The sequence below is a fragment of the Triturus cristatus genome, chromosome 4_2, assembly GCF_964204655.1.
Source record: "Triturus cristatus chromosome 4_2, aTriCri1.1, whole genome shotgun sequence".
Classification (NCBI taxonomy): domain Eukaryota; kingdom Metazoa; phylum Chordata; class Amphibia; order Caudata; family Salamandridae; genus Triturus; species Triturus cristatus.
Genome location: NC_140586.1, coordinates 362,622,601 through 362,647,094, shown reverse-complemented (window position 1 = coordinate 362,647,094; position 24,494 = coordinate 362,622,601). Strand labels below are relative to the sequence as shown.

Genomic DNA, 24,494 nt, shown 5'->3' with positions numbered 1-24,494 from the left:
CCCACAAGAGTCCCTTGAGAATCCTGAGTGCCAGGCTCTGTCGAAGCCATATCTGGCAAGGAAGGGGCAGAGGTTGCCCAGGAGATGGGTTTCCTGAAGTAGGAGAATGTCGGGAGTGTGTCTCTGGGCATGGTGCAGGACTGCGGTTCGTTTGATTCTGTTTAGTAGACCATTAATGTTCCAATGACATGATGCGGAGCGAGTTGCCTTGGTGGGTCATTACGTCGTGGTCAACAAAGGGAACCTGCAGCGCTGTGGGAGCCTGCTTTGTGGTGAGCGTCTTGGAGGCAGAGGAATGTCTGTCATGTGGGACAAATGTGACTGCGTCTCTGTAGAGTTGTGTTGTGCCAATGTAGAGATGAGATGCTGTGGACCTTGAGATGCTGAAAAACTAAGAACACCGGGCAGCAGCCCCAAACCCCTCCCACCCTCCCTATACTTCGGAAACGAAAGCATCTTTTGCCCTTAACTGTAGAAGTAAATTAAACTGCAACGCTTAGAGTCAATGAGATCAGCAGAAATATCTGATTGGGGTGGATTTTGCTTGTGTGTAGCTGTCCTTGTGGCGGTGTGTTGAGATTCGTTCGTGGCATTGCGTGGAGCTTCAGGCAGGGATGTTTCGACCGCGGGAGGGATCGGAATCCTTAGAGTTCACAGTCAGGTTCTTGGGTGAGGAACTTCTCGTAGGTGAGGGATCACGGGAGGTGGCCTCATGAGAGCAGTGGAGCCTTGGCGGTGGAGTCTGACGCTTGGACCGTGGGGACCCGGCCCCTGGGGAGTCTGAGCTGGCTCTTACTGTCTTCCGGCCTCTGCGGGACCGTGTTCGCCTGGTCCGAGGGGCCGAGTTGTTGGCGCCAGTGGCTTGGGGTCCCAGCGCCGTGGACTTGGTTTTGAGTTAAAGGGGGCTTTCTTCTGTCAGCCAGGTCCAGGCCTCTTCGGGACTATCAAAGAAGTATGATTTGTCCTGAAAGACCACCAAAGCCTTGCTGGGAAGAGGAGTCTGTATTGCAGATTAAGGGTACCGAGTTTTTGCTTTAATTCCATGTAGGAGCGCCTCTGGGATTGAACTTCGCTAGTATAGTCCGGTAATATCATGATAGTATGATTTTGATAAGTTACAGTTTTCAGAATGCGGGCCCGCTGCAAGATCAGATCCCTGTCCGTAAAGTTAAGGATCCGTGCTATGATGGGCCGGTGTGGCGCACCCGGAGGAGGTCTCTGAGCCAGGGAGCACTGCGCCCCCTGGACAGCGAACCAGGTGGATAGTGTCCCATTTGGTATCCAGGAGTTGATCCAGGCTTTGATGAAGGACTCCATCTGGCCGCGTTCAATTTCTTTTGGAAAGACCACAAAGCGCAAATTGTTGCTCCTGGATCGGTTTTCAGCGTCCTCTGCCCTCCTGTGAAGTTCTTTAGTTTGAGTCTGTAGGCGGACCAGTTGTTCTTTTAGGCAGGTCACATTGTCCTCAACTGAGGAAATACAGAATTCTCTTTTGGTGATTCTGGCCGTAGCGTTGCGGAGATCTTGCCGGATCAGGGCTACGTCCACCCAGACTTCCCCGATTTTATTTTCAACTGAGGTTTGAGAGGCAGAGATGGCTTGCAGGATCGTGCTGAGAACCCCATTCCCTGGGGGGTGCCTTCCGCGGGACCCCTGGTCAGTAACTGTGTATTGGTCCATGGTGGTCTGAGTCGCGGGCGTCTTCTGTCCTCGGTCTCGCCCCATCATGGAAAGGGGTCAGGGTGGGTCGGTATTCTGCATTAGCGTGGGCTACCTACAGAGGATCCCAGCGGAGGAGGAACTGGCTTATTCATGTGGGTGGTGTAGAGTTTGGTGTGGGCCCACTGTTCAGTTGGTGTGAAGAGGCCTCCACGTGCGCAGGAGATGGAATTATGGCATGCTTCTGGTGGAATCAGAGGCCCACTGAAGTGTGGACGCTGTGGGCCCAGGCAAGAGGAAGACAGTCACAGCTCTAGACCTGCTTACGGGCACCCATGGGGAAGTGCTTGCAAGGATGCGGGCGAATGTCCTGGGGTGGCCCCAAGCCAGAATGGTCAGTGGGTGGTCAGGTGCCAGTCGCAGGGAGACTTAGCCGCGGCCCGCTAAGGGTAAGTGCCCGTCCTTCCTGGTGAATCAGAGCGCTGGCCCATCCAGTGTGCCGAGTGGGGGGACGCTGTAGGAGGACTTTGCAGGATCCCAGCGCCGTGGGACGTCGTAGTTGCCACCACACATGTGAGATTGTAGACGTCGCGGGCCTGAGGAGTGACACGGTGGTGAATATGCCGGCAGTGGTATTTTGAAGGGCCCCTTGCCGTATTGCCACCCCCTTGCAAATGGGACCCCGAGGGGGTCGGGTTCAGGCGTCCACTCAGGCCCAGTGAGCCTGCTGGTTGAGTTCCAGGCCCTGCCAGAGGTCGGGAGGGTCCGTCAAGGCCTCATGGGGACTGTGGGGGCCGATAGAGGAAGGTCTGGCACCTCCAGGGGGTCCGGGGGGCTTGGGGCTGGCCGCGAGGCAGTGGGACAACAGCAGCAGCAGGCGGCGGGGCTCCCCTGAGCAAGGCCCAGTCCAGCACCCCAGATCCGGGGTCCGAGGGGGGCTGAGGGCCGGCCGCGAGTCAGTGGGACAACAGCAGCAGCAGGCTACGGGGTGCCCCTCACCAAGGCCCCGCAACGCCCCAAAGACGGCCCACAGGCCTGGGAGCGGGGGAGAGCGGGGAGCCCCCCCTCGACGCCCCAGCCTCACGGGCCACACAGCTGACCCACCTTTGTTTGGATCTGCCAGGGCCATGGGGCGCAGAGTCGAGGAACTTCCTTCGGCCGGACCCCGGGATCTGTGCTGCGGCGCCTCAGCAAGCCCGTCAATGCCGTCGTCGTTGTCAGCCCAGACACCGCAGATGAGGTCCGGGCTGTCTTCTGAAGGATCACTGCTGGAGCGTCACCGCTGTCTGGGACTCAGCCGGAAGCAGCCCATATTGCACAGTTGGAGCGTCGACTCGGCCAGGGACAGGAAGCCTCACCTCGGGCAGCACAGCAGAACGCACATCCGGGGCACCAGGAGCAGGAAAGGGCATGGCTCCTCGGCTGATCTTCTCACCCCCACCAGGAGCACCGCTGGCCTGCAGACACAGCACCGGGTGAGTCCCAGCTCGCAGGCAGGCCGGATCTGTCCCCGGGTGCTCGACCCCGGGCCCGGGCTGGTCAGAAAGGGGGGGGGGAGCTCAAGCAATGATACCCCGCTGCCCGATGTAGCAGCCAATTCTCTAGCCCCCACACATCCTTAGCCGCCGCCCTCCACTCCCACCCCCGCAGGCCACCGCAGGAGCTCCGGCCCGCAGAACAGGATGCCTCGTTACCAGGGACAGGGGACAGCCCTGCAGTCCTTTGCTTCTTCCTGTCGGGAGGACCGCGGCACCCGGGGGGCTCAATCAGTAAGCGGGTCAGGTCCACAGCGCCAGGCACAGACTAGAGATCCGAGGAGCGGGTGCCGCCATTTTGTCCCAGAGCACGCTGGAGGCCGAGGCAGGAAATCAAGCACCGCAGTCAGTATTTTGGTATTTTCTTACATGGCCGTGCGATACCAGTCATAGTGGATGCGATAGCTACAGGACGGAGGGATGGATGGCTGCTGATGGTGGCGGATTTGGCATGGATGACGGAGAGGTCCGGAGCACTCTTAGATGCTCCAAGCTACACCCGCAGTTTAAGGTTCATTAGAGGCACCTTTTGAGATTTGTTATGCTTTTTCCCAGATATCTGAAAGCCATGCTTAAAATTGTTTTCCCAAAATGTACATATAGAGGTTCACACATCAGCCTATTCCTATCCCAAAGTTGCTAGTTTAAAAAAATTAATTTATTCTAGGTGTTCTGTAAGCAAAACAATTCCTAAATGTACTTGTATACCTTTAAATATTGAGCTCATTATAGAGGTGTCAGTCAGTCTTTAGTTCATTTTCACATAATAGTATGCCAGCAGGAAGTAACATTAAAGCAGAGATAGCCATGCTTCCAAACCCAAAAGAGTGACCCTTCTTCATGATACCAAGGATAGTGGGAAATTAATACTAAGTAAAAGGAGACCCTTACTTCCATCATTTTAGCTGACAAGCTTGTCAAACTAAACACAAGGAGATGATGGATGGAGTGCTGAAACTTTACACTCAACCCCACTCACAGATCTGGGTTGAATCCATCATCATCATAATTCTTTAGCTCACTTTGCCACCCCAGTTCAGACACCGCTATATGCAAATCAGTCTTGACCCTTTGCCTCCTGGGCACAGTCCAGCCCGAACTGCCAAGCCATGTCTTCCCTCGACCGGAAACAAGCTTCTTGGGATCGGTTTCGGGCTAACAGCCCTCTTCAGCCAGGCTAGCTTGAATCTAGTGGCAAAGTGAGTAAGGGACCCACGTCTGGGCATACCCTCCCAACTTAGGACAAAACAAAGCAAACACAAGGAGATGGCGGACGGAGTGCTGAAACTTTTCAAGCACTCACCCCCAGTCAGATCTGGGTTGAAACCATCATCATTCTTTAGCTCACTCTGCCACCCCAGTTTATACACCGCTATATGCAAATCAGTCTTGACCCCGTGCCTCATGGGAACAGTCCAGCCCGAACTGCTAAGCCATGTCTTCCCTGGACTGGAAACAAGCAAGGGAGGACTTGGCTTGGCTGGGTTCAAACTGGAATGGCGAGCAAAAACACTATGGATTTAGGCCCAGATCCCTGTACTGGGGTGAATGTATGACATTGCTCTGCTTTCTGTCCATCAGCTGTTGTTTCTGCATTTGTCACCCCGAGTGGGACGGGTATGCCCAGATGTGGGTCCCGTGCTCTCCATGCCACTGGAATCAAGCTGTCCTGGCTGAAGAGGGGTGAAAACCCAAAACCGGTCCTTGTTTCCAATCCAGGGAGGACCTGGCTTGGCAGTTAGGGCTGGACTGTTCCCATGAGGCACAGGGACAAGACTGATTTGCATATGGCTGGGTTCAAACTGTAATGAGCAAAAAAACGATGGATTTGGGCCCAGATCTCTGTACTGGGGTGAATGGATGACATTGTTCGGCATTCTGTCCATCAACTGTTGTTTAAGCTTGTCAAACTGCCAGCTGGAATTTAAAACATTAGTTCTGATGGCTACTTCTAACCACAGATTCCTCACCTTGTGAATACTTCCAGGCGTCTGACTATATCCGGAGATTTCTCTCAACATTGCTTCCACCTGCCAGCAGGTAATGTCGTGTGTCTCTGTGACAACTTTGGCCCTCCCTGGAAGCGACACCAGAGCCTTATATATGACCACCTCAGAGCACTGAATTTAGTTTCTTTCTTTCTGTGCCTTGGACCGCCGACCCGTAGTGCGCTCCCTCAACTTTATTTTCTCCATCTTTTTGACAAATTGCTTCACAAATGTTCCTACAGTGTGCATGGGAATATGACTGCTCGAAAGATTACAAGGTTTAATCCTTGTAGGAACTGTCTTAAGCAAATGTCTGTGACAGATCCCAACCCGGTATGTCTCTGGTGCCTACGGTCTTCACATGACTCCAAGTTCTATGGGACTGCACCAGGGTGAATTTCAGGGTATCAGACCATCAAGGCAAGCTGTACATTTCCGAGCATCATCGATAGGCACGTAAGGGCCTGTACTGGTCGAAGTCGAGAATGCAGACCCAGTTCTCCAAAAGGTTGTCTTCATACCCCAAGTTGTGTGGTATGTCCAAGTCAAAAAGGAATAGCAAGAAGTTGAAGCATGAACCCTCCCTCATCCCGCCACTCTCATCCAGAGAAGTCAAAAGGACATCACGATGCCTCCTGATCTCCTCTCGCTCATACCGTTGCAACTCGAATTCCCGGGTCCTTCGGCAGTGCCACAATAAGTAGAGACTTTAAAAGGAAGCCATGCTGCACATCTTTAGCACCCTTCTGGCTGCATCTGGTGCACCTTCAGGCTCCATGCATCTGAGTAGGCTTCCAGTTGGGCTACCATTGGCAGATCTGTCCTCAATGCCTCTTGATTCAGCTGCTGGGTCCGACCTGGCTCCAGGGCTGATGCCCTGCCTGAATTCAAATCGGGAGAAATGGTCCCCCTTCATTCACTGCCACGTCGACACGGACGCCAACAAAATAAACCATTGTTTTATCAGACTCTGAATCACACCTGTAGCGTTCTCAACCAAAGTTGTGCCCACCATAACCTTTGGTGCAGGTAGTCCAAGCTCATTCTGACTCAGACAGCACACTAATGTTCCCTAGGACGCTTCCTATTGCTTTTGCCTCAGACATAGAACACAGTCAATTCAGTGATACTGAAAAGGTCGAGGATGATGTGTCCCTCTCCAGACACTGGGTTGAACTTTTCCCCTGGTCCTTCAGGGGAGGAATCCGTTTCTTCTGCTGTGGTGATCAAACAGCTGCCGAGGTTTTAGACCTGCAACTCCAGTCCGTTGAAGTCCAAACTAAACGTTCTGATAGAGGTCTTACAACCTAGGCAGATTTCGATAGAGCCACTTCTCCCTTTTAATGAAGCCCTGATGGACACATTAATGGGCACTTGGGCCAGATCTTGCTTTTGCCCACCAGTAAATAGAACACATAGCCCTGCCCCTGGTGATCCTCTTTTCCTTTAAACCCTAAACCTGAAAGCTTGGTGTTCCAGGCGTCCACAAGCAGACTGAATCCTAACTCATCTTTACTAATTCTCCTGATAATGAATCACAATGCATGGAGGCCAGCCTGCTCTTCCCTCAATTAATGCCAGTTGCCTCCTGGGACTGTGCTCGCATGAGTTATGAGATATTGTCAGTGATAGCTTACTAACAGTCCCTGGTGCAGTGATTATTCAAGATAGTCAGGACACAACAAAGTCTGTCATCTGCTCTGGGCTGGACACCACTGACTGCTTAGGCAGAGAAGTCAGTACCAGTGTGGTGCTTTGATACCACATATGGATGAGATCCACAGGCTTCTTAAGTGACTTTCAAGTGTCACTAATGGACCTGTCATTTGATGACACCAATCACTTCAGAGATAAGGCATACTCTGCCCTTGAACGCTTCAAGGAAAGCAGGACCACAGTGCACTCCCTCAGTCTTTCTGTGCCCATGCAGCAGTATGCCCATTAGTTTCGCCCCTTACAGGGCGTTGGAAGGGGCTTGGTGCAAAGGCAACACCAGGCTCCACTTCCATAGCAACATATCCCACCCCACCATTCTTATTGGCGTTGGCATTGGGGATCCAAACAACAACTATCAGGCCCTCAGGAGCAGCGCACTGCTCAATACCCTGGCCCTCTTGCTACCGCCATCAAACTGCTTTACCTCACTCTTTGCAGTACATTGCCATCTGGTTGGAGGCATAAGTTATTATCCCCGTGGGTGGCAGGGCATCACATCTGCCAGATGGGTTTTTCAAATTACCCAATACGGATATGCCATACCTTTCCTTTAAGATCCAATGCATATTCCACCTACATCAGAGCGGCGGTTGGAGGACGATTTGTCCATTTTGGGGCAGGAGGTCAAGACTCTTTTGGGCAAAGGAGCCATAGAAATGGTTCCAGCTTTGGAAATGGAGGCGGGATGTTATTTCCTGGTGGCACAGAAGGGTGGAGACCTTTGTTCTATTTTAGATCTTCACCTTTCTGAAAACGAACAAATTCAAGATGCTCACATTTTCACAAGTTCTGTCTGCCCTGGATCCAGAGGAAATCATAGTATCTCTTAACTGCAGGATGCCTGGTTTCACATTCCTGTACTACAGTCCCAAAGGCATTACCTGCAGTTCAGGGAGAGCCAAGAGCATTATCAATCCCCTTGCTCCTCTTCAGCCTCACCAGTGCTCCTCTGATGTTCACAAAAGTGATGGCAGTGGTTGCAGGAAATGAAAATGAAATACCAGCATTTGTAAAGCGCACACATACCTCCGGAGAGGTGTCCCGGCGCTGGGGGCCGTTGAGAAGATTAAGCGAGTATTGCCCAGAGTCACATGGTGCTGGGCTAACCTGGTGCCGGGGATCGAACCGTGAACACAGTGGTCTGGAGTCAGGCACCCTGGCCGATGCGCCACACCTCTTACACCTTTGGAGGTTTGGGATACCAGTTTCCCTCTATGGTTTCAACATCCCTCTTGGGTCTCTTTGAGAGACTTCTTGGCCTCCTGCTTGTCTACTACACCAGATGACGAAGTGGGCTCTGAAGTCTCAATGGGCATAGCACCAAGGGAACATGTTAGGTTCCATTCAAGTTTCAGAGGAGACTGCAAAAGACCTGTAGTGGTGATGCATTATAGATGGTTTGGGGGAGTCATCTGAGAGACGTGGAGATAAGAGGATTGTAGTCTCTGGCGGAGACTCGCCTCCACATCAACCTGTTAGAGTTGCAGGCCATTCACTTTGCATTAAGTGCCTTCCTACTGTCCCTCAGATGGAGTTTGGCCCAGGTTCTCATGTACAACACCAATGACATGTTGTACTGTAGCAAATAGGATGGAGTGAGGTCCTGGGTAATGTGCCTGGAGACTCTGCACCTCTGAAAATGGCTGAGTCGACAGGGCATCTCTCTAGTATTGAATCACCTGGTGGAATTTATGAACATCAGGGTGGATGAACTCCGCCTGCAACGCTTAGAATACCACGAATGCCAGCTACACCCTGTGGTGGCGCAGGGTTTTTCCCATCAGTGGGGAGAACCCTGGTCCGATCTATTTGCCACCACTGAGAACGTGCAATGTTGTCATTTCTGAATGCTGTAGTTCCCAAAAAGGTTCCCTGTAAGAGACGCATTCCGCCTAGAGAGGAACAAAGTACTTTTTCTACGCTCTGCCACTGCAATCTATGCTATGCTGAGTTCTGAAAAAGATCAGGAATGACCGGGCTCAAGTCATCCTAGTGTCTCCAGATTGGGCCAGAAGATTGTGGTCACTGGACCTTCTGGGCATAGGCATCTGTCCTCTGAAAATGGTGCCGCTTCAGGAGTATCTTCTGTTGCACCAGCATGGCAAGTAATGCACCAGGACCTGAGATTGAGCGGAGTCAGTTGACAGCTTTCAGTCTCCCATTTCAAAGCTATAGATGACATTCTAGTGGCCAGGAGATCATCTACAATAGTTAACTCCAGATGCTGGTAGAAGTTTGTAGCCTGGTATAATTCCTGCCATGCAGACCCATTACAGGCAAAGTTGTTGATGGTTTCCTTTTTATGCTGACTTTAGCCCAGCAAGGACTTGCTGTAGGCACTATTAAAGGCTATTTGTCACCTCTTTCATCCTTTTTGTGTTTACCGGACTTATGATCATTATTGAAATTACCTTTTGATGCATTTACTTAAAGGTCTGGTCCATATGTTTTAACGCAAGCCTTTAATGAGGCCACAGTAAGACCTAAAATTGGTTCTCCTTTCCCCTACATGTTCCCCATTTGACCCGATGTACAGCTGTCTTTTGTGTATACTGACTCTCAAAACAGTGTTCCTTATAGCAATAACATCAGCTCATTGCGTGAGTGAGCTTTAAACTCTGTCCAGTCATCTACCATGCACCACCCTTTTCCTGGGCAAACTGGTGTTACTGACTAAGGCTTCATTCCTGCTGGAAGTTGTGATGCCTTTTCATGTTGGACTATCCATCACCCTTCAGGCATTCTTTGCTCCACCTCATCCCTCGAAAGAGGAGAGGCTCCATTACTTGGACCTCAAGAGAATTTTGAGCTTTTATATCGGTTGCACAAAGGTTAATTGGGTGAGCGATCAGCTCTTCCTTGGGTTCACTGGAATGAAAAAAGTTTATGCAGTGCAGAAGAGGACCACATCCAGAAGGAAAGTCTTCTGTATAAAGATCTGCTACGCATTGGCCAATCATTTGCCCCTGGAGGATCTGAGGGTTCATTCTACCAGAGCCAAGGCTGCTACCACTGCAGTGCCACGGAGAGTGCCCTTTCTATACATCTGCCAGACCATGACATAGGCATCAATTCATATGTTCACGAAGCGCTACTGCCTTGATAATCTGGTCCGGCGGAAAGGGCACTCTACCCGGTCAGTTCCGCGTGATTTTCTGGTTTGAGTCATTCCACTGGCCCACCACTTAGGAAGGTACTACTTTGGTGTCTATTCACAAGGTAAGGAATCTGCGGTTAGAAGTATCCATCAGAAGAACAAGTTACTTACCTTCTGTAACGCTCTTTCTGGTGGATACTCTGACTGCAGATACGTCACCATCCTTCCACCTCCCCGTTCTGTGGAATGGGCTCTTTTATCCATCTAACAAAAAGGTCCCATTTTTGACATCTTTACACTGTCATATCTAATCACATATGAAGCTCCATGTCTGATGGCGTGGACAGTCATGAAAGAAACTGATTTCCAAATGCCTGGATGGCGCATATAAGTGCCTCCGGTGCCACTCAATGCCACCTGCTGCCTCGAGGGAGCAATACTGAGAAAAATCTTCTGGTCAAGTCTGGTGCCTGGGAGTATTCACAAGGTGAGGAATCTGTGGTTAGAGTATCCACCAAAATGTATGTTACTAAAATAAGTGAATGTTTCTTGTTGCACAAAGGCAAGGTTTGGGGCAAAGGTGTTATTTGCTCACAGGATTAATGTTAAGATGGTGTCAAGGAAATTTTGGAGACCCATCCTTAGCACCATTATTTGCAGGTTCTCTTTGGCTTTTGCTGATGCATTCTGCCAGTGTTACTCCTTGGAACATTGTTGCTAAAGCAGATACCCAAATTGGTCAGTCCTTGTTGAAAAGCATATTGGATTAGGTCACTTATTGACCTCACACTTGCCATCCTTTTGGTGTTTCTTGCTGTGGAATCGTCCTTTGTGCATGAAGGAAGTGGGCTTGAGAGTGAATATGAACGGTTTTCCCCATTCTCTCATCTGCACTCAAAATCCCCCCAAACTTGCCCACTTCTTTCTCAACCGCATGCCTGTTATTCCCTCTGCGTCAAGTCCCAGATATAATTGGAAAAAAGCACAAGGTGGTTGAACCACAATGCCTCACGTCACTGAAATAATGAGAAAAATGCATAGGGTGGTTGAGCCTTCTGGCTTGAGTGCTGTTAATGAAGCACTTTGGTCCCAAAGCAGTTTCATGTTTGGTAATAGAAAATAACCTGTGCTCACATGATGCTTACATGAAAGCCAGTGTACAAACCATTGTTAGTTGTTTTTCCTTCTTGAATTTTTCCGAATGCATATGCTTCATTTAAAAAAAACAAAAAAAAAACCATTTCCCAATTGTTATAGATTATGTAGTGGATTTTGACATGTAAATGTTCTTCTTCTCCCAATTAGATCGGAAGTTAATAGGGAATGGTGTGCAGAAGAATGATCAGCGCCGTGAAGTATTGCCACGTGATCTAGACTTTTCCCGCTGGGATTCCCCTCTTCAGGAATATGAAAATTCAGTGCCAAAGAGTCTTGGAATCATCACCCATGATTGTAAGGTGAATATGAGAGAGGGGCATAGTAGAAATATAAAAGGGTGTTGTTCCTTGGTGCACCAGTCATTCAAACTATGCAGACTGGCTCACAAAGATCTCGGAGAACAGGTGGTTGGTCTGTTTTGAAGGATGCAGCATGGCTTGTATTTAATAGATCAGCATTTTTTAATTACTACCCACCTTCTGACTGGTTCCAGGTAAGTCCTTTAAAAGTGCAAATAACCTTTAAGTGTCACAAATGAAACTATCTGTAATTCAAAGTTGATCATGCCAACATAAATTCCAGAATAATATTGCCTTGTATCTCGTTATCAGAATTCAGTAGTTTTTTTGTAAAACTTTGCCACCTATTCTGAAACTAGTCTTCTCCTTGATTTACAGCTGTTGTAACCATAACAATTTGGGTGTTGTAATTGTGTGGTTCTCCAGCATTGGATCTTTCATAGATTCACGTGCTTGAATCATTCCCAGTCGCCGAAGTGGGAGTCCCACGGTACATATAAAGCAGTAAATAATTACCTTAACATTGAAGTTAATGGAGAAAAAACATTCACTTTAATAGCTTGTCCTAGTCTTTATAACGGGCCCAAAGCCCAGCCATTTAGGCGACAGCACTCTTTAGAACCCTCACCACAGAGGCTGCAGGCTCTTAGATTTTATTGCGCGTGTCGTGTGAAGGGAGTCTCCTTGAGCTCTGCCTACTTGACACAAATCTTTTTACTTCAAAACCGCGTGATTTCAGCTTTACTTCAGCTCCTCAACATGTCTACAACTAAAAGATCTCTTTTTAGACATTGTGATTCTTGTGGTAAGCTGAGACTTAATTCGGATGATCCTTACAAGAAGTGCATTAACTGCCTTCACCCTGACCACCAGGTGAGAGATTGTAAAATGTTTAATACTTTCTCACAGCAGACTTTGAGAGATAGGAAGGGCAGACTTCTTCTGTGGTTACAGAAGTTAAAAACCAAGATACACCCTCTGTCTGACAATGACAGTGACACCCCTCTCAAGACTATTCCCTCTAAAAAGAGAGCAGATGATGCAGAGCTTTTGTCTCCTAAGCCCCCTAAGGTGGTAAAAAAGCAGCACCTTTCCTCCAAGGCTGATGACAAACCTTCCACCTCTAGGAAGAAGTCTTCATCTCATAATGGGCATTCAGTGCCTTCTACACTTTCTGCTGCCACCACTAAAGTTAAAACGACTTCAAAATCTCTACCAGAGACGATTTTATACCTCAAAAACTAAAGACAGATATCTCGTAGACTAAATCGTCAATGCCCTCGTTGGCGGTGGCCTCCGTCGTCACGACAACTACGAGGACATCGACTTTTTCATCTCCGCCGTCTAAGCTGATCCGTCAACCTTAGTATCTGTGAAGGTGAGACTTGCTTAGTTGATGGTCACTTTGTTAAAGAAAAGGTCGACGAAAACATACAAACCGCCAATGTCGACTGATGTGTCCTCATCGGTGGTATGCCCTTCGTGAGAGGACTCGTCGATGGTTCGCCCATCGCCGTTAGTCGTTGACGCCCCTCAAGCGCAAGAGTCTATCGTCGTCGATGACAATATCAATGGCAGCAGAGCTGCAACTATGGTCATCAACGGCGACAAAATCAACAATGCCCAAGACTCGGTGGACGTTTCTTCGGCGGGTGCTCCGTCAACAGTTATTTTGTCGGCGGTTGTATTGTCATTGGGTGATACTTTTGACTGGACAACATAATCCATCTACATTAACGTCAACAGAGTTACAAAAAGTCAAGGAGACTACTTTTATTTCATCAGTGTCTCAGTCTAACCGAAGATCTTCCAGGAAATAATATTACCTGTGCATACTTCTCCAAGTAAAGTATCCCTTAGCCCTCCGGAGGAACTTTTTGATTATGAAGAGGACGAATGTTCAGATAGTGAGGGCATGTTTGGTGTGGCGTACTGTCCTTCCGACCTTCATATCAAATGCCAGGAGGATTATGATGATCAATATTATTACTATATGGATCACGATCCTGCCCAACAGTATAGGCAGAAGAAACCTGCTATTCAAGTGCCTGCTTCTCTAGTTTCAAATGTGCAACATATGGTAGAGGATTACTATCACAGATTCCCATCCTCAGAACCGCCTGCCTCAATTCCCCAAACCCCGATTCCTAGATGGTCTCTGATTGTAAGGTCGCCTAGTCCGACAATACCTGTAGCTTCCCTGCCAACATCTCCTCAACCAAATGTAGAGGATTGTCAAACTACTGGCGATGAGAGAGAAGTAGTAGAACTTGAGGAAGTGTCCCTCCCCAATGAATGGTACGATTACCAGATCCAAACGCCATCTTCAACAACTCCACCTCCAGTCGAAGATATAGAGGGGTTTCATACTCTAATGGAAAGGGCAGCAAAGAGATTTGAACTCCCATGGTCACTAAGCAGTCTGACTGTTTTTTATATGATTTTAAAGAACAGACTAAGAGACAAGTTTGTTCAATTCCCATAGTAGATTAATATGGGAGGAAGGCCTTAAAGTAATGAAAACCCCCGGCCCCCATTCCAGCTGTTCTACAAAAGCTGGAAAAGAAATACAAGGTACCCGACAACTCTCCTGCCTGCCTCACCGGTCAGCCAAAACCGGATTCTATAATATCTTAGGCAGCTCAGCGCCGTGCCAGGAATACCGCTTCACCTCTGTCTGCTCCTCTGGATAGAGATGGGAGACAACTCAACACCATTGGTAAAATAATTTCCAATATGGCAGCGACCCCAGTTAGGGCAGCAAACTTCCTCGCAATCTTGGGTCGATATGACTGCCAGATGTGGTCAGACATTTCACCATTTATTTATCTTTTGCTTGAGGATTCGAAAGCAGAAGCTAAGATGATCCTTCAAGAGGGAGAAAGGAGTTCAGCTGAAATAATTGATTGTGCAGTAGATGTTTCGTCTACAGGTTTCCGCCAATTAGCAGGGGCGACAGTATTAAGACACCAGGGATGGTTAAAAGCGACTTCTTTCTGCCAGGAAGTGCAAACAAAAATCAATGATATGCCTTATGATGGTGAATCCCTGTTTGGTCAACACATTGATGAGGCCCTCCAGGCAATTAAGAAAGATACATACCTAGCAACATCGCTAGGCACCCTGCAATTTACAAAAAACTGCTGTAGTAGGCTGGCTTAGTATATGGTTAGGCTTTCCTGTTTTCAGTTTCTATTTCTGGTAAATTCTGGTGGGGTTTTTTTCAGTGTTTTCAAGTGATTTCAATACCTTAAAAAAACAGTCATCAGTGGTTACACATTTTTGCGCCACTTAAAAAAACTGAAAAAGTGTTTTTTCTGTGTTTATGGAACGTTTTGCTTTTAATATTGCTTGCTTTCTGCACTGATAGAACATGGTATATAGACAGTGCACGTTTAGTGTATATGAGGTCCAAATAGATTTTTGCAAATTAAACTTATTTTAGTACACCATACAATACTTCTTAAGTGAGTCTTTGGCCATGTGCGCTCGCCCATTCCTTCCCATGTAACCTTCTGTGAAAAGGCCCTCTGAACATTGGCACTTGAGAAGGGCAATGCCAAAACAGCCAGTACACAAATTGTTAACTCTGGCGACTGACAGCTTTCCATGTCAATACTGGTGAACTTGAAGATTGCGATTCTCAGGGCAGGTTCTACAACATTTGCATTGAGCTGAGCGCTTATGCACTCAGAGTTATTGAAGCAGTCAAAAATGAAGCAGCACTTTTGAAACTACGGAGGAAATTCCCCTTTACTGAAGGGATCCAGAATTTGCACAGAGTACCACAGTGAGGTTTCATTGACTATAAATGCCATTGGTGGTGAAGGGACATTTCTATGCATCATTGCAAGCCATTTCTCATACATAGTAAAATAAACGTTCCTGAATTGCTCAACATTGCTTTGCTTACCAAGTGGCAAGCACTCTAACATGGAAAATGTTGCAGTGCCAAAGTCACTAAAGGAGTCACCCAGCCTACTCTCAAGGAGATGTTTCACATCTACACCAATTATGCTGAACACTTGGCAGACAAGGATTTTTTCAGACTCTAGTTTTTTTATTATGTCCACTACAGCAGTTATGTTTTCCTGTAAAAATCTAATAATGCAATAGAGTGTACTTTTTTCACATCACTATCAATATGCCACCAAAGATCCTCACATTTCTTGCCTTTGGCATCATCACTCACCAAAAATTCTGCAAACGGTTGCCACATGGATATTATAGCATTCCTAGCCCATTCGACTGAGAACCATCAGCTAAAGGAGACATTTGGGGTGACTCTTTCTTTGATGCCACACAAAGCACGAAATGATAAATATTTGCGTTTTAGTTCCTGCACATAAGAAAACAGTGCACCAGAATAGATTAAAAAGTCAATAGCAGGGAGGAGGAGCCTAGCGCGCATCCCAGATGGTCGCGTGAGCACAGGGCTCCCCGGACCCTTGCTGCTCCTCGGAATTTATCCTGAGAATATCCTGATGTGGTTTATGGAATCTGGCAGATGAAGACCGGCTGAGCACGTATCTCTTTTCAGAACTCGAATCGGACCTGGGAATCCTGAGTTGTCGTTGTTCGAACTTTTGGGACCCACCCGACGGAGGTGCCCGGGACGAAGGTGTTCCGTGGAGCCGTGTCGTAATTGAACAACAGCGGCTGCAGTGCGGTGCCAGTGGCCGCTCTACCACTTTCGGTTTCACTTTCGGACTTCAGGGGGCTGGCCGGCGAACGCACTTGATGTGGCGGGGTGTTTCCTTGGCCTCTGCGCGAGGCTATGTCTCCACCTGCCACTAGTGTGCCCATCGCCTTGGGTCCCCCCGCACCGCTATATTGTGGTCTCTGGTGAGGCGCTGGTCTGCGGTGCCGTTGCCCCTACGACTCTTGATCGGCGGTCCCCTTCGGTGTCCGTGACCACATGGGGGGCAAGGGGGGCCCCGAGGGGCGTAAGACTAAGGCCTCCCTCCGCGGGGGACCGGTCCAGGCCAACAACATGGACCGCTACACTCAGGGCAGAGGGTCCCCTGGAGCGACCGGCCCCCCCCCCCGGACGCCGCCGGTGGTGGCACGACCGTCTCTCCAGAGCTTTCCCTGCAGGACATCATGGGCGCCATTGATGGCATCAGGGAAACCATCGCCACGCAATACGAGGCCCTGGCCCGTAAAATCGACACGGTGGCAATCGATGTCACCTTAATTCGGGCAGATCTCTCTAAAACTAACGAGAGGGTTCGGGCTCTTGATGCGCGGACCTCCACCCTTGGTGCGGATGTGTCGGACCTGCAAGCTGCGCTGGGTGACATCAAGGCGGTCAACGATCAGATGGCCCGGCGGCTGGAGGACTTCGAGGGACGGACCCGACGCAACAACATCCGTGTCATAGGCGTACCGGAGTCCTCCGACAACCGCCCGGTTGACCTCCTGGTCGAGGAACTCATCCTCCAACAGTTGACCCCTGCAGGCCTAAGTAAGTTCTTTGCCGTGGAGCGGGCCCATCGAGTTCCGGGCGGTCGGCCATGGCCGGGGGCCCCCCCGAGGCCTATCGTGGCCAAACTGTTCCACTATAGAGACCGAGATGCGATTCTGCAGGCCTCACGGGTCCACGGCCCGGTTCGTCATGAGAACTCATCCATTAACTTTTATCCGGACTTTACCCAACTTGTCCAGAAACAGCGGATGGGATTCCAGGGGGTGAAGCGTCGTCTCCGTGAACTGGGCCTCAAGTACTCTATGCTCTACCCTGCAAAACTCCGAGTGGAACATGAGGATCGGACTGCCTTTTTTGACTCTCCTGTGGCCGTGAGTGACTGGCTGGACTCGCTGCCGGATAGAGGTGGCCGTCCCGGGCCCTCTGCAGGCGCCGAAGGTGACGGGTCCCCTTTGGAGTGACTTTTGGTCCTTGATTTTGCCATTTTGCACTGTTCAGCTGGGTCTTACTTCTTTTGTTTATTTTGTCTCACTAGGACCTGTGTGGGGGGCGGGCGGGGACGGGTCCCTTTCCTCCTCCGGGGTCTTTTCGTAGAATGGGGTTAGTAGGGCGACAGGCACACTGCAAGTTGGGGGGGTTTTTCGGCCCGCAGGGGTGCAGGGTGGGGGGAGTTGGATTTGGGGGGGGTTGGGGGGAAGGAGGGGTTGTTTTGCTGTGTGTTTTTTGTTTGCAGGGCGAGGTATTGATTTTTGTCCAGATTCGGGAACTGTGCTACTGACTGGGGGGCCTTTGATCTATTGGAGGGGATGGGGGGGGACGGGTTGAGACTGATGTCATGGAACGTCAATGGGTTGGGAGACCGTATCAAACGGGGTGTAGTACTGCAGTATTTGCGTCGTCTGACTCCTGACGTGGTGTTTATCCAGGAGACGCATCTGGTTGGTAATGTTTGTCATGCAATGAACAGGGGGGGATACCGCCTCGTGGCCCATTCTGGTTTCACAACTGGTTCCAGGGGGGTGGGCATTCTCCTGCGATCCTCACTTCCGTTGGATATCACTAGGGTAGTCTCGGATGACAGAGGGCGCTATGTGTGTCTGACTGGGAGGTGGGAGGGGCAGCCCCTTTCCCTGGTCTCAGTTTACGTCCCCCCGGGCCTCCAGAACTCCACCTTCGCGGACCTGGGTCGAATGCTGCTTGAACTTCCGGATAGTCTTTTGCTTATGGGCGGGGACTTTAATTCGGTGGTTTCGGGTGACCTGGATCGTCACCCACCCAGGGCCCTCCCCGCTGCCCAGGCGTGGCTTGGTGGACTGTTGGAGACCTTCGGCCTGGTAGATAGTTGGAGATTAATGCATCCGACCCAATGTCAGTACACCTTTCACTCTGGGGCGCATGGGAGTCTTTCTAGGTTAGACTATTTCCTTATGCCCGCGGCGCAGACTGGTCGGATTCGAGAGGTTAGGCACCTGGCGCGGGGTATCTCCGACCATTCCCCGCTGTGGCTGCTCTTTGACACTGAGTCGCGGTCTGCAGGGCGGATCGCTCCCATTAACCCGTGGTACCTGCGAGACCCTACGACTCGCGACAGCCTGGTTAAGGCTATGGACCAATACTTCCTTGAAAACGAGGGGTCGGTGTCGTCCGCAATGTCCCTGTGGGAAGCCTTTAAAACCGTAATCCGCGGACACGCCCTCTCCCAGATAGTGGTGGCTAAGAAGCTCAAGAGTGAGGCAGTGGTGAAGCTGGAGACTGACATCTCGGGGCTGGAGGCGGCCTTGGAGACTGGTGTCACTCCGGACGGGCTACATGCCCTCAGCCTGAAACAGTTTGAATACAGGTCTCTTGTCACTGACGCTGCCAAAACGATGTATAGGGAGCAGCAGGGTCGATTGTATGATGCCGGGGACAAGGCGGGAAAGTTGATTGCGTGGCTGGATAAGAAGGAGAGAGTTAATCGTGTGGTCCCGGAGCTGCGTGTCTCGGATGGAGTGTGTGTGACTGAGCCTGGTGAGATTGTGGAATGTTTCGCTGACCACCTCCGGGCCGTGTACTCCCCGGTGACTGATAGGGATGAAGAAGACTCTCGCCTTCTGCTTAGGGATATTGCTTTGCCTTGCCTGTCCGTCGACGACCGTAAGCATCTGGACGCTCCCTTGTCTGTAGATGAAATAGCAACTGCGATTCGGTCCCTTCGTCCGGGCAAGGCGATGGGTCCCAACGGTCTGCCTATTGAATTATATAAGTTGCGCCCGGATAAACTCGCGCCCTTCCTCCGTCGTATGTTTCAAGAGTCCCTTGAGGCAGGTTCCCTTCCTGACGACCAGCGTCTGGCTACGATAGTCGTGATCCCCAAGGACGGTAAGCCACGAGACCGCTGTGCCTCCTACAGGCCTATTTCACTGCTAAACGCAGAGCCTAAAATCCTGGCTAAAGTCCTTGCCAATCGTTTGTTGAGCGTCATCTGCGATCTGATTCATCCTGATCAATGCGGCTTCATCCCTCATCGTAACACCGCTCTTAACTTGCGGCGTCTTCACGGCGCCCTCGCCAGGGCGGAGTACCTCTCCGAACCAGCCGTTCTGGTTTCTTTAGACACCACGATGGCCTTTGACACCATCGAGTGGCCATTCCTCTGGGCTGTCTTGACCAAATTCGGCTTTGGGGAAGGATTTCTTGGCTGGGTGAAGCTTCTTTACACGGGACCCATGGCTCAGGTGGTGGTTAATGGGCGGGTCTCTCGGCCCTTCGCTCTCGGTAGGGGTACGAGGCAGGGGTGCCCGTTGTCCCCTCTGCTCTTTGCTCTTGCCCTGGAGCCGCTCGCTGCTTGGCTCCGCTGGGAGCCCTCGATCAGAGGGATCCGGTGGGCCCCGGGCTTCGAGGATCGGGTCTCGTTGTATGCGGACGATATTCTCCTGTATCTCACCTCGCCGCGGCGGTCGCTTAATGTCCTCTTTGATGTTCTGACTTCCTTTGGGAGAAATTCGGGTCTAACGATCAACTGGTCTAAATCCTGTGTCTATCCTATCTCCGGTGACCCTCCTCTCTTGCCGCCGCGGCTCCCGATCCAATTATCTCTGTCCGGCTTCAAATACCTGGGGATATACGTCTCGTTGGACCCGGTGGCTCGCTATGAGCAGAATCTCCTGCTTCCACTTCGGCGTTTGAGGGAGGACACGGCTCGGTGGTGTAAGCTGCCCTTGTCCCCACTGGGTCGGGCAGCGCTGTTTAAAATGCTGTCCCTTCCCAGATTCCTCTATGCACTTCAGAACTCCTTCGATGTCATTCCTGTGTCCTACTTTCGGGAGGTGGAGAGCCTGCAGAGGAGACTGGTGTGGGACGGACGGGCGCGTATCGCTCTGGCAAAGCTCACTCTCCCCTGGTACGACGGGGGCATCGCGCTTCCCGACATTCGCAGGTATTATTGGGCCTCACAGCTATCGGCCATTAACCATGCCACGTATGCGCCTGGCTTGAATCCGGCGTATGGGATGGATAAATTCCTGCTTCCCGGCGGAAACTATAACAGGGCACTTTACTCCAGATCGGCTGGACGGACCCTTACGGGCCCTACTAAGATTGCGGTGCGGACCTGGAAGGCGGCCAATGTAGCCATGGGCTGGAGCGAGCGATTAACGTGTGCTACTCCTCTGTTTGCCTCCGACCGACTGGGAAGCCTCTGGACAACGAAGGGGTTTGACCGTTGGGACACGATTGGTATTAGTAGAGTGGGAGACTTATGGATTAAGGGTGCGGTTAAAACATTCGCGGCGCTCCAGAGCGAATACGAACTTACGGGAAGGGAGTTCTTTCGCTACGCCCAGGTTCGGCATGCCCTGCTCTCGGTTTTTGGGGAGGGGACCAAGATCCCGGCTTCTTCGCCTCTCGAGGACCGCATACTCGATGGTCATGTCCCCGACAGTACTATCTCTTTAATTTATAAAAAACTTATCAATAATCGGGCTGACCTCTTGGTGCGCCTTCGGGAGGCGTGGACAGGGGATGGGGTGGAACTGGACGACGAGGACTGGCAGTCCGCACTGTCGTCCCCCAAGGAAGTGGCCATTCCAGCCCGTCTCCGCCTGGTCCAGCTAAAGATTCTCCACCGGGTGTATGTGACGGGTCCCCGTTTGGTCTCGATGGGATTTTCTGAAGACGGGCTCTGTAAGCGGGGATGTGGGCTCAGTGCCACCTTTCTCCATATCCTTTGGGAGTGCCGCGAGGTGGCGGAATACTGGCGCCGGGTTCATGTGGTCATGGGCCGGGTCACCGGGGTGGCGCTTCTGCCGGAGGTGCGTCGCTGTGTCCTGAATGTGTGGGAGCCCAATGATTATAACGCGGCTCAGACTCGGTGGGCGGCCCTGGGGAACATGATTGCCAAGAGAGATATAGCGCAGCTTTGGGGTTCCCAGCGGCCTCCCACCGTGTCCGTATGGAAGGAGAACATGGACTGGTGCATGTTCAGGGAGAAGACTGTGTATGTGGCTCGTGGTAAACCGGGGGCATGGGGTAGAATCTGGGGGCAATGGAACGCGTATCGTGGGGGTATCTGTACTCCCCCCCCTAGTGGACACTGATATTGCTTTGTCCCCCTGACCCTTGATGGTTCCTTGCGATTTTTGGAACAACCGAATATAGACGTTCCTCTCCCGTGACCCCCCCCCGACCCATCAGTACTCCTTCCTCTTGATAGCTACTTGAAGGTCTGAAGTAGAGTCCCCCGGATGTAGCCTGACCCACACTTTTTGCCCTTATGCCTCGCCTTTTGTTTTTATTTGTTATTTATGTTAATCCTATGTATCCTGCTTCCCTAGGACTATCCGGAGCCATGTACGGGGCTGGGCCCCGGGAGCCGACTATTGCCTTAACAACTGCATGATCCTTTCTGAATCTAGCGGCCGGCCCTGGCGGTTGTAGGCCCATGCTTGTAATTGATTTATTGTTCAATAAAATTCTTTAAAAAAAAATAAAAAAAAAAAAGTCAATAGCATCCCTCATTAATTCTGAAGATTGTAAAGATGCTTTCAGCATACCATCTAACAAGTGGCAAGAATCTCCTAAAGGGAATCACTTCAGCTCGGGTATCAATTTTGACAGGTCATCACACAACTTTTTTATACGTAGCTGAATCACTGCAAATACAAACAATATCACTGCAATCTTTGTGAAACTCGGAAAGAACCTTTTTTGCACAGCATTCCAAGTGATACTGCGTTCCATGTTTTCCAAAAGTCTGGTGTCATGTTTTCACCACTATCCCAGATGCTTGGTGATAGCGCTCTTTATACATTTACTTGTCACTATATCTTGCATTGAATGTTTAAAGCCTGGGGTGTTGGCAATTCACCTACTATCAATACTGACCCACTAGAAACTGTGGGCTGATGTATTAAGGGTTTTTACCCATTCTCTGTGGGTAAATGTGATGACACATATTAGGAAAGATTCTTATGAAACCAGCCATTTTATCAGTGAAAAAATCAAACACAGTCAAAATATCAAATATGATTTTGATATTTCCTGATTCTCTAAGTTAATAAAATAATTAAACGAGACCTAAACATGCTTTTGAACCCTGCATCTTTAGACCAAAGACCATAAAACTGAAAAAAGCGAAAGGAAGAAGAAACAATATTTTATTGGCATCCCTACACAACAAAACTCAAGCAGAATAATGTTAGCCGAGTCTTATTTACTGCTAGCTTGTATAACAAAGTTACATTGTATTGATTGGCCCCTTCTGGAAGAAAAAAATGACTCTTTCACTCTTTTTCCTTTCTTTGAATGTTATTTAGTTTGGGGTTGTGCAGGTGTTTTTTCAGTGTTTATATGTTTTCACTGGTGAGGGCTATTTCTCTTTCAGTGGGGTTTTATCAGTTATTATAAGTTTAAACCTAAAACCCCAGAGCTTATATATGGTGCACATTTATCTAAGTGAAGCACCTTGCACTAATTCAGACAACCCTTATGGTGATTTTAGTGGTCTTAAACCACCATAGAAAGCTCTCTAACTGGTAGTTGTGGAGAGCAGTCTTCAGGCTTAGTCCAGAAGGAGTGTTAAGCTGCTTGTTTTACCAGGTATAATCATGTAGTGTAGGTTAAATGAAAGAGAACCACACAGTGTAGTTATAAAAATAGGTCAATTTATTACACAACACTCACTAACACATTGGGTTATCTCCTTCCCAGAGATAACAACACAAATATACAAGATTACTTCATTAGCAAGTAATCACTATACACAGTGGTCTCCAAGGGGAGAACAGACCATATACTAAAGAAGTGGAATGCAAAATGCCACCAAGTTGGGACTTGGACCAGGAGACTCAGAACTAAGTAAGTAGTAGTAACCAGTAGTACCCAGGAACCCCACGGAGGCTGTGTGTAGAGTGGAAACACAGCCGTGTACTCAATATAAGTCAATGGGAAAGTCACGGTTGCAGTTTTAAAGAAGAAGGTCCCTTCCTAGTGGACCCTGAAGAAACCCAGTGGAAGACAGAAGGTTGGAGAGTAACCCCATCCGTGGATACCCCAGGAACCAGGATACCTACACCAGGAAAGCTTGGCTCATAGGTGCGAAGTGACATCGGAAACCGCCGTAGACCACAATGGAGGACTTCAGGAAAGATGCCGCTGGCGAAGAAGGTGAAAGAGTCAGGTGGAAGCCAAGGATTCTTGAAGAGGAGAACCTGCAAGCAGAGGGGACAGAGTCTATGCCATTTGGAGGTGACCAGGAGGCACAGAAGAGCAATGACCACCGATGTCGGAAGATGCAAGAGTGATGACAGTGACCTTGTTGCTGTAGCTGTGAGGACCAGGCCACGCTGTCGAAGACCAGGACCCCTTCACAAGCTGTCTCACGTTGGAAGTCGAAAACCAGGGGGCCGGTTTCCGGTGGGAGCACCAACATGCCTTAGCAGCAGCAACAGACATGGTAAATGATAAAGGAGCAACGTTGGAATCAGCAAGGTCCAAGGGACTCACCAATTGCAGGAGAGTCAGAGCAGTCCCCGAGGAAGCAGGGGAGCCCACTGAAGCCAAAGAGGACCGACGACGCAGTGCACAGGGGTTCTGTTTCAGCGGTTCCGATGAAGGATACTGGCCTCACACTTGCCGAGAAGACGATTCAGGCCTCGAGAGAGTTGCAGAACCACCACCTGTGTTGCTGAGCCTTTCCAAGTCTGTGGGACGTCAGGAGCAGCAGACCGATCGGCTTCGTTGAAGTGCCTGCAGATGCAGGGGAGTGACTCCTTCATTCGAAGGGAGATTACTTCCGGTGTCCTTGATGCCCACAGGCCTGGAGAGGAAGATGGAAGAAGCACTGGCACGGGCGACGAAGACGAGTTGCAGAACAGCAAGACCAGGAGCAGCAGGAGTCTTCCTTGGTGTAGTCTCGGTTCCAGGCGAAGTCCAACGAAGGTGCCCAGACGATCGAAGTTGAAGTGGTTTCGGGTTCGAATCTTGTCCCACGATGAATCTGAAGAGCCACCCACAGCTAAGCTCTTAAGTGCCCTAGGAAAAGGGTTGGAACGATTCAGGGGTCCCTCGCAGAAGAGAGGCTGGACAGAGGGGAGGATACTCCCATGTTCCTTGTCAAGTTATGTGCCATAGCGG

General features: G+C 50.0%; 1 protein-coding gene across 9 annotated transcripts in view; it reads left to right on the top strand.

Moving 5' to 3' along the window:
* TDRD5 (tudor domain containing 5) overlaps positions 1-24,494 on the top strand; it is a 1,318,580-nt gene that overhangs the window by 654,170 nt on the left and 639,916 nt on the right. For all 9 annotated transcript variants that reach the window (XM_085601794.1, XM_085601799.1, XM_085601798.1 and 6 more), the window contains exon 8: positions 11,301-11,452. In XM_085601794.1, the coding sequence (XP_085457920.1) occupies positions 11,301-11,452 (152 nt within the window). The remainder of the gene's footprint in view (positions 1-11,300; positions 11,453-24,494) is intronic.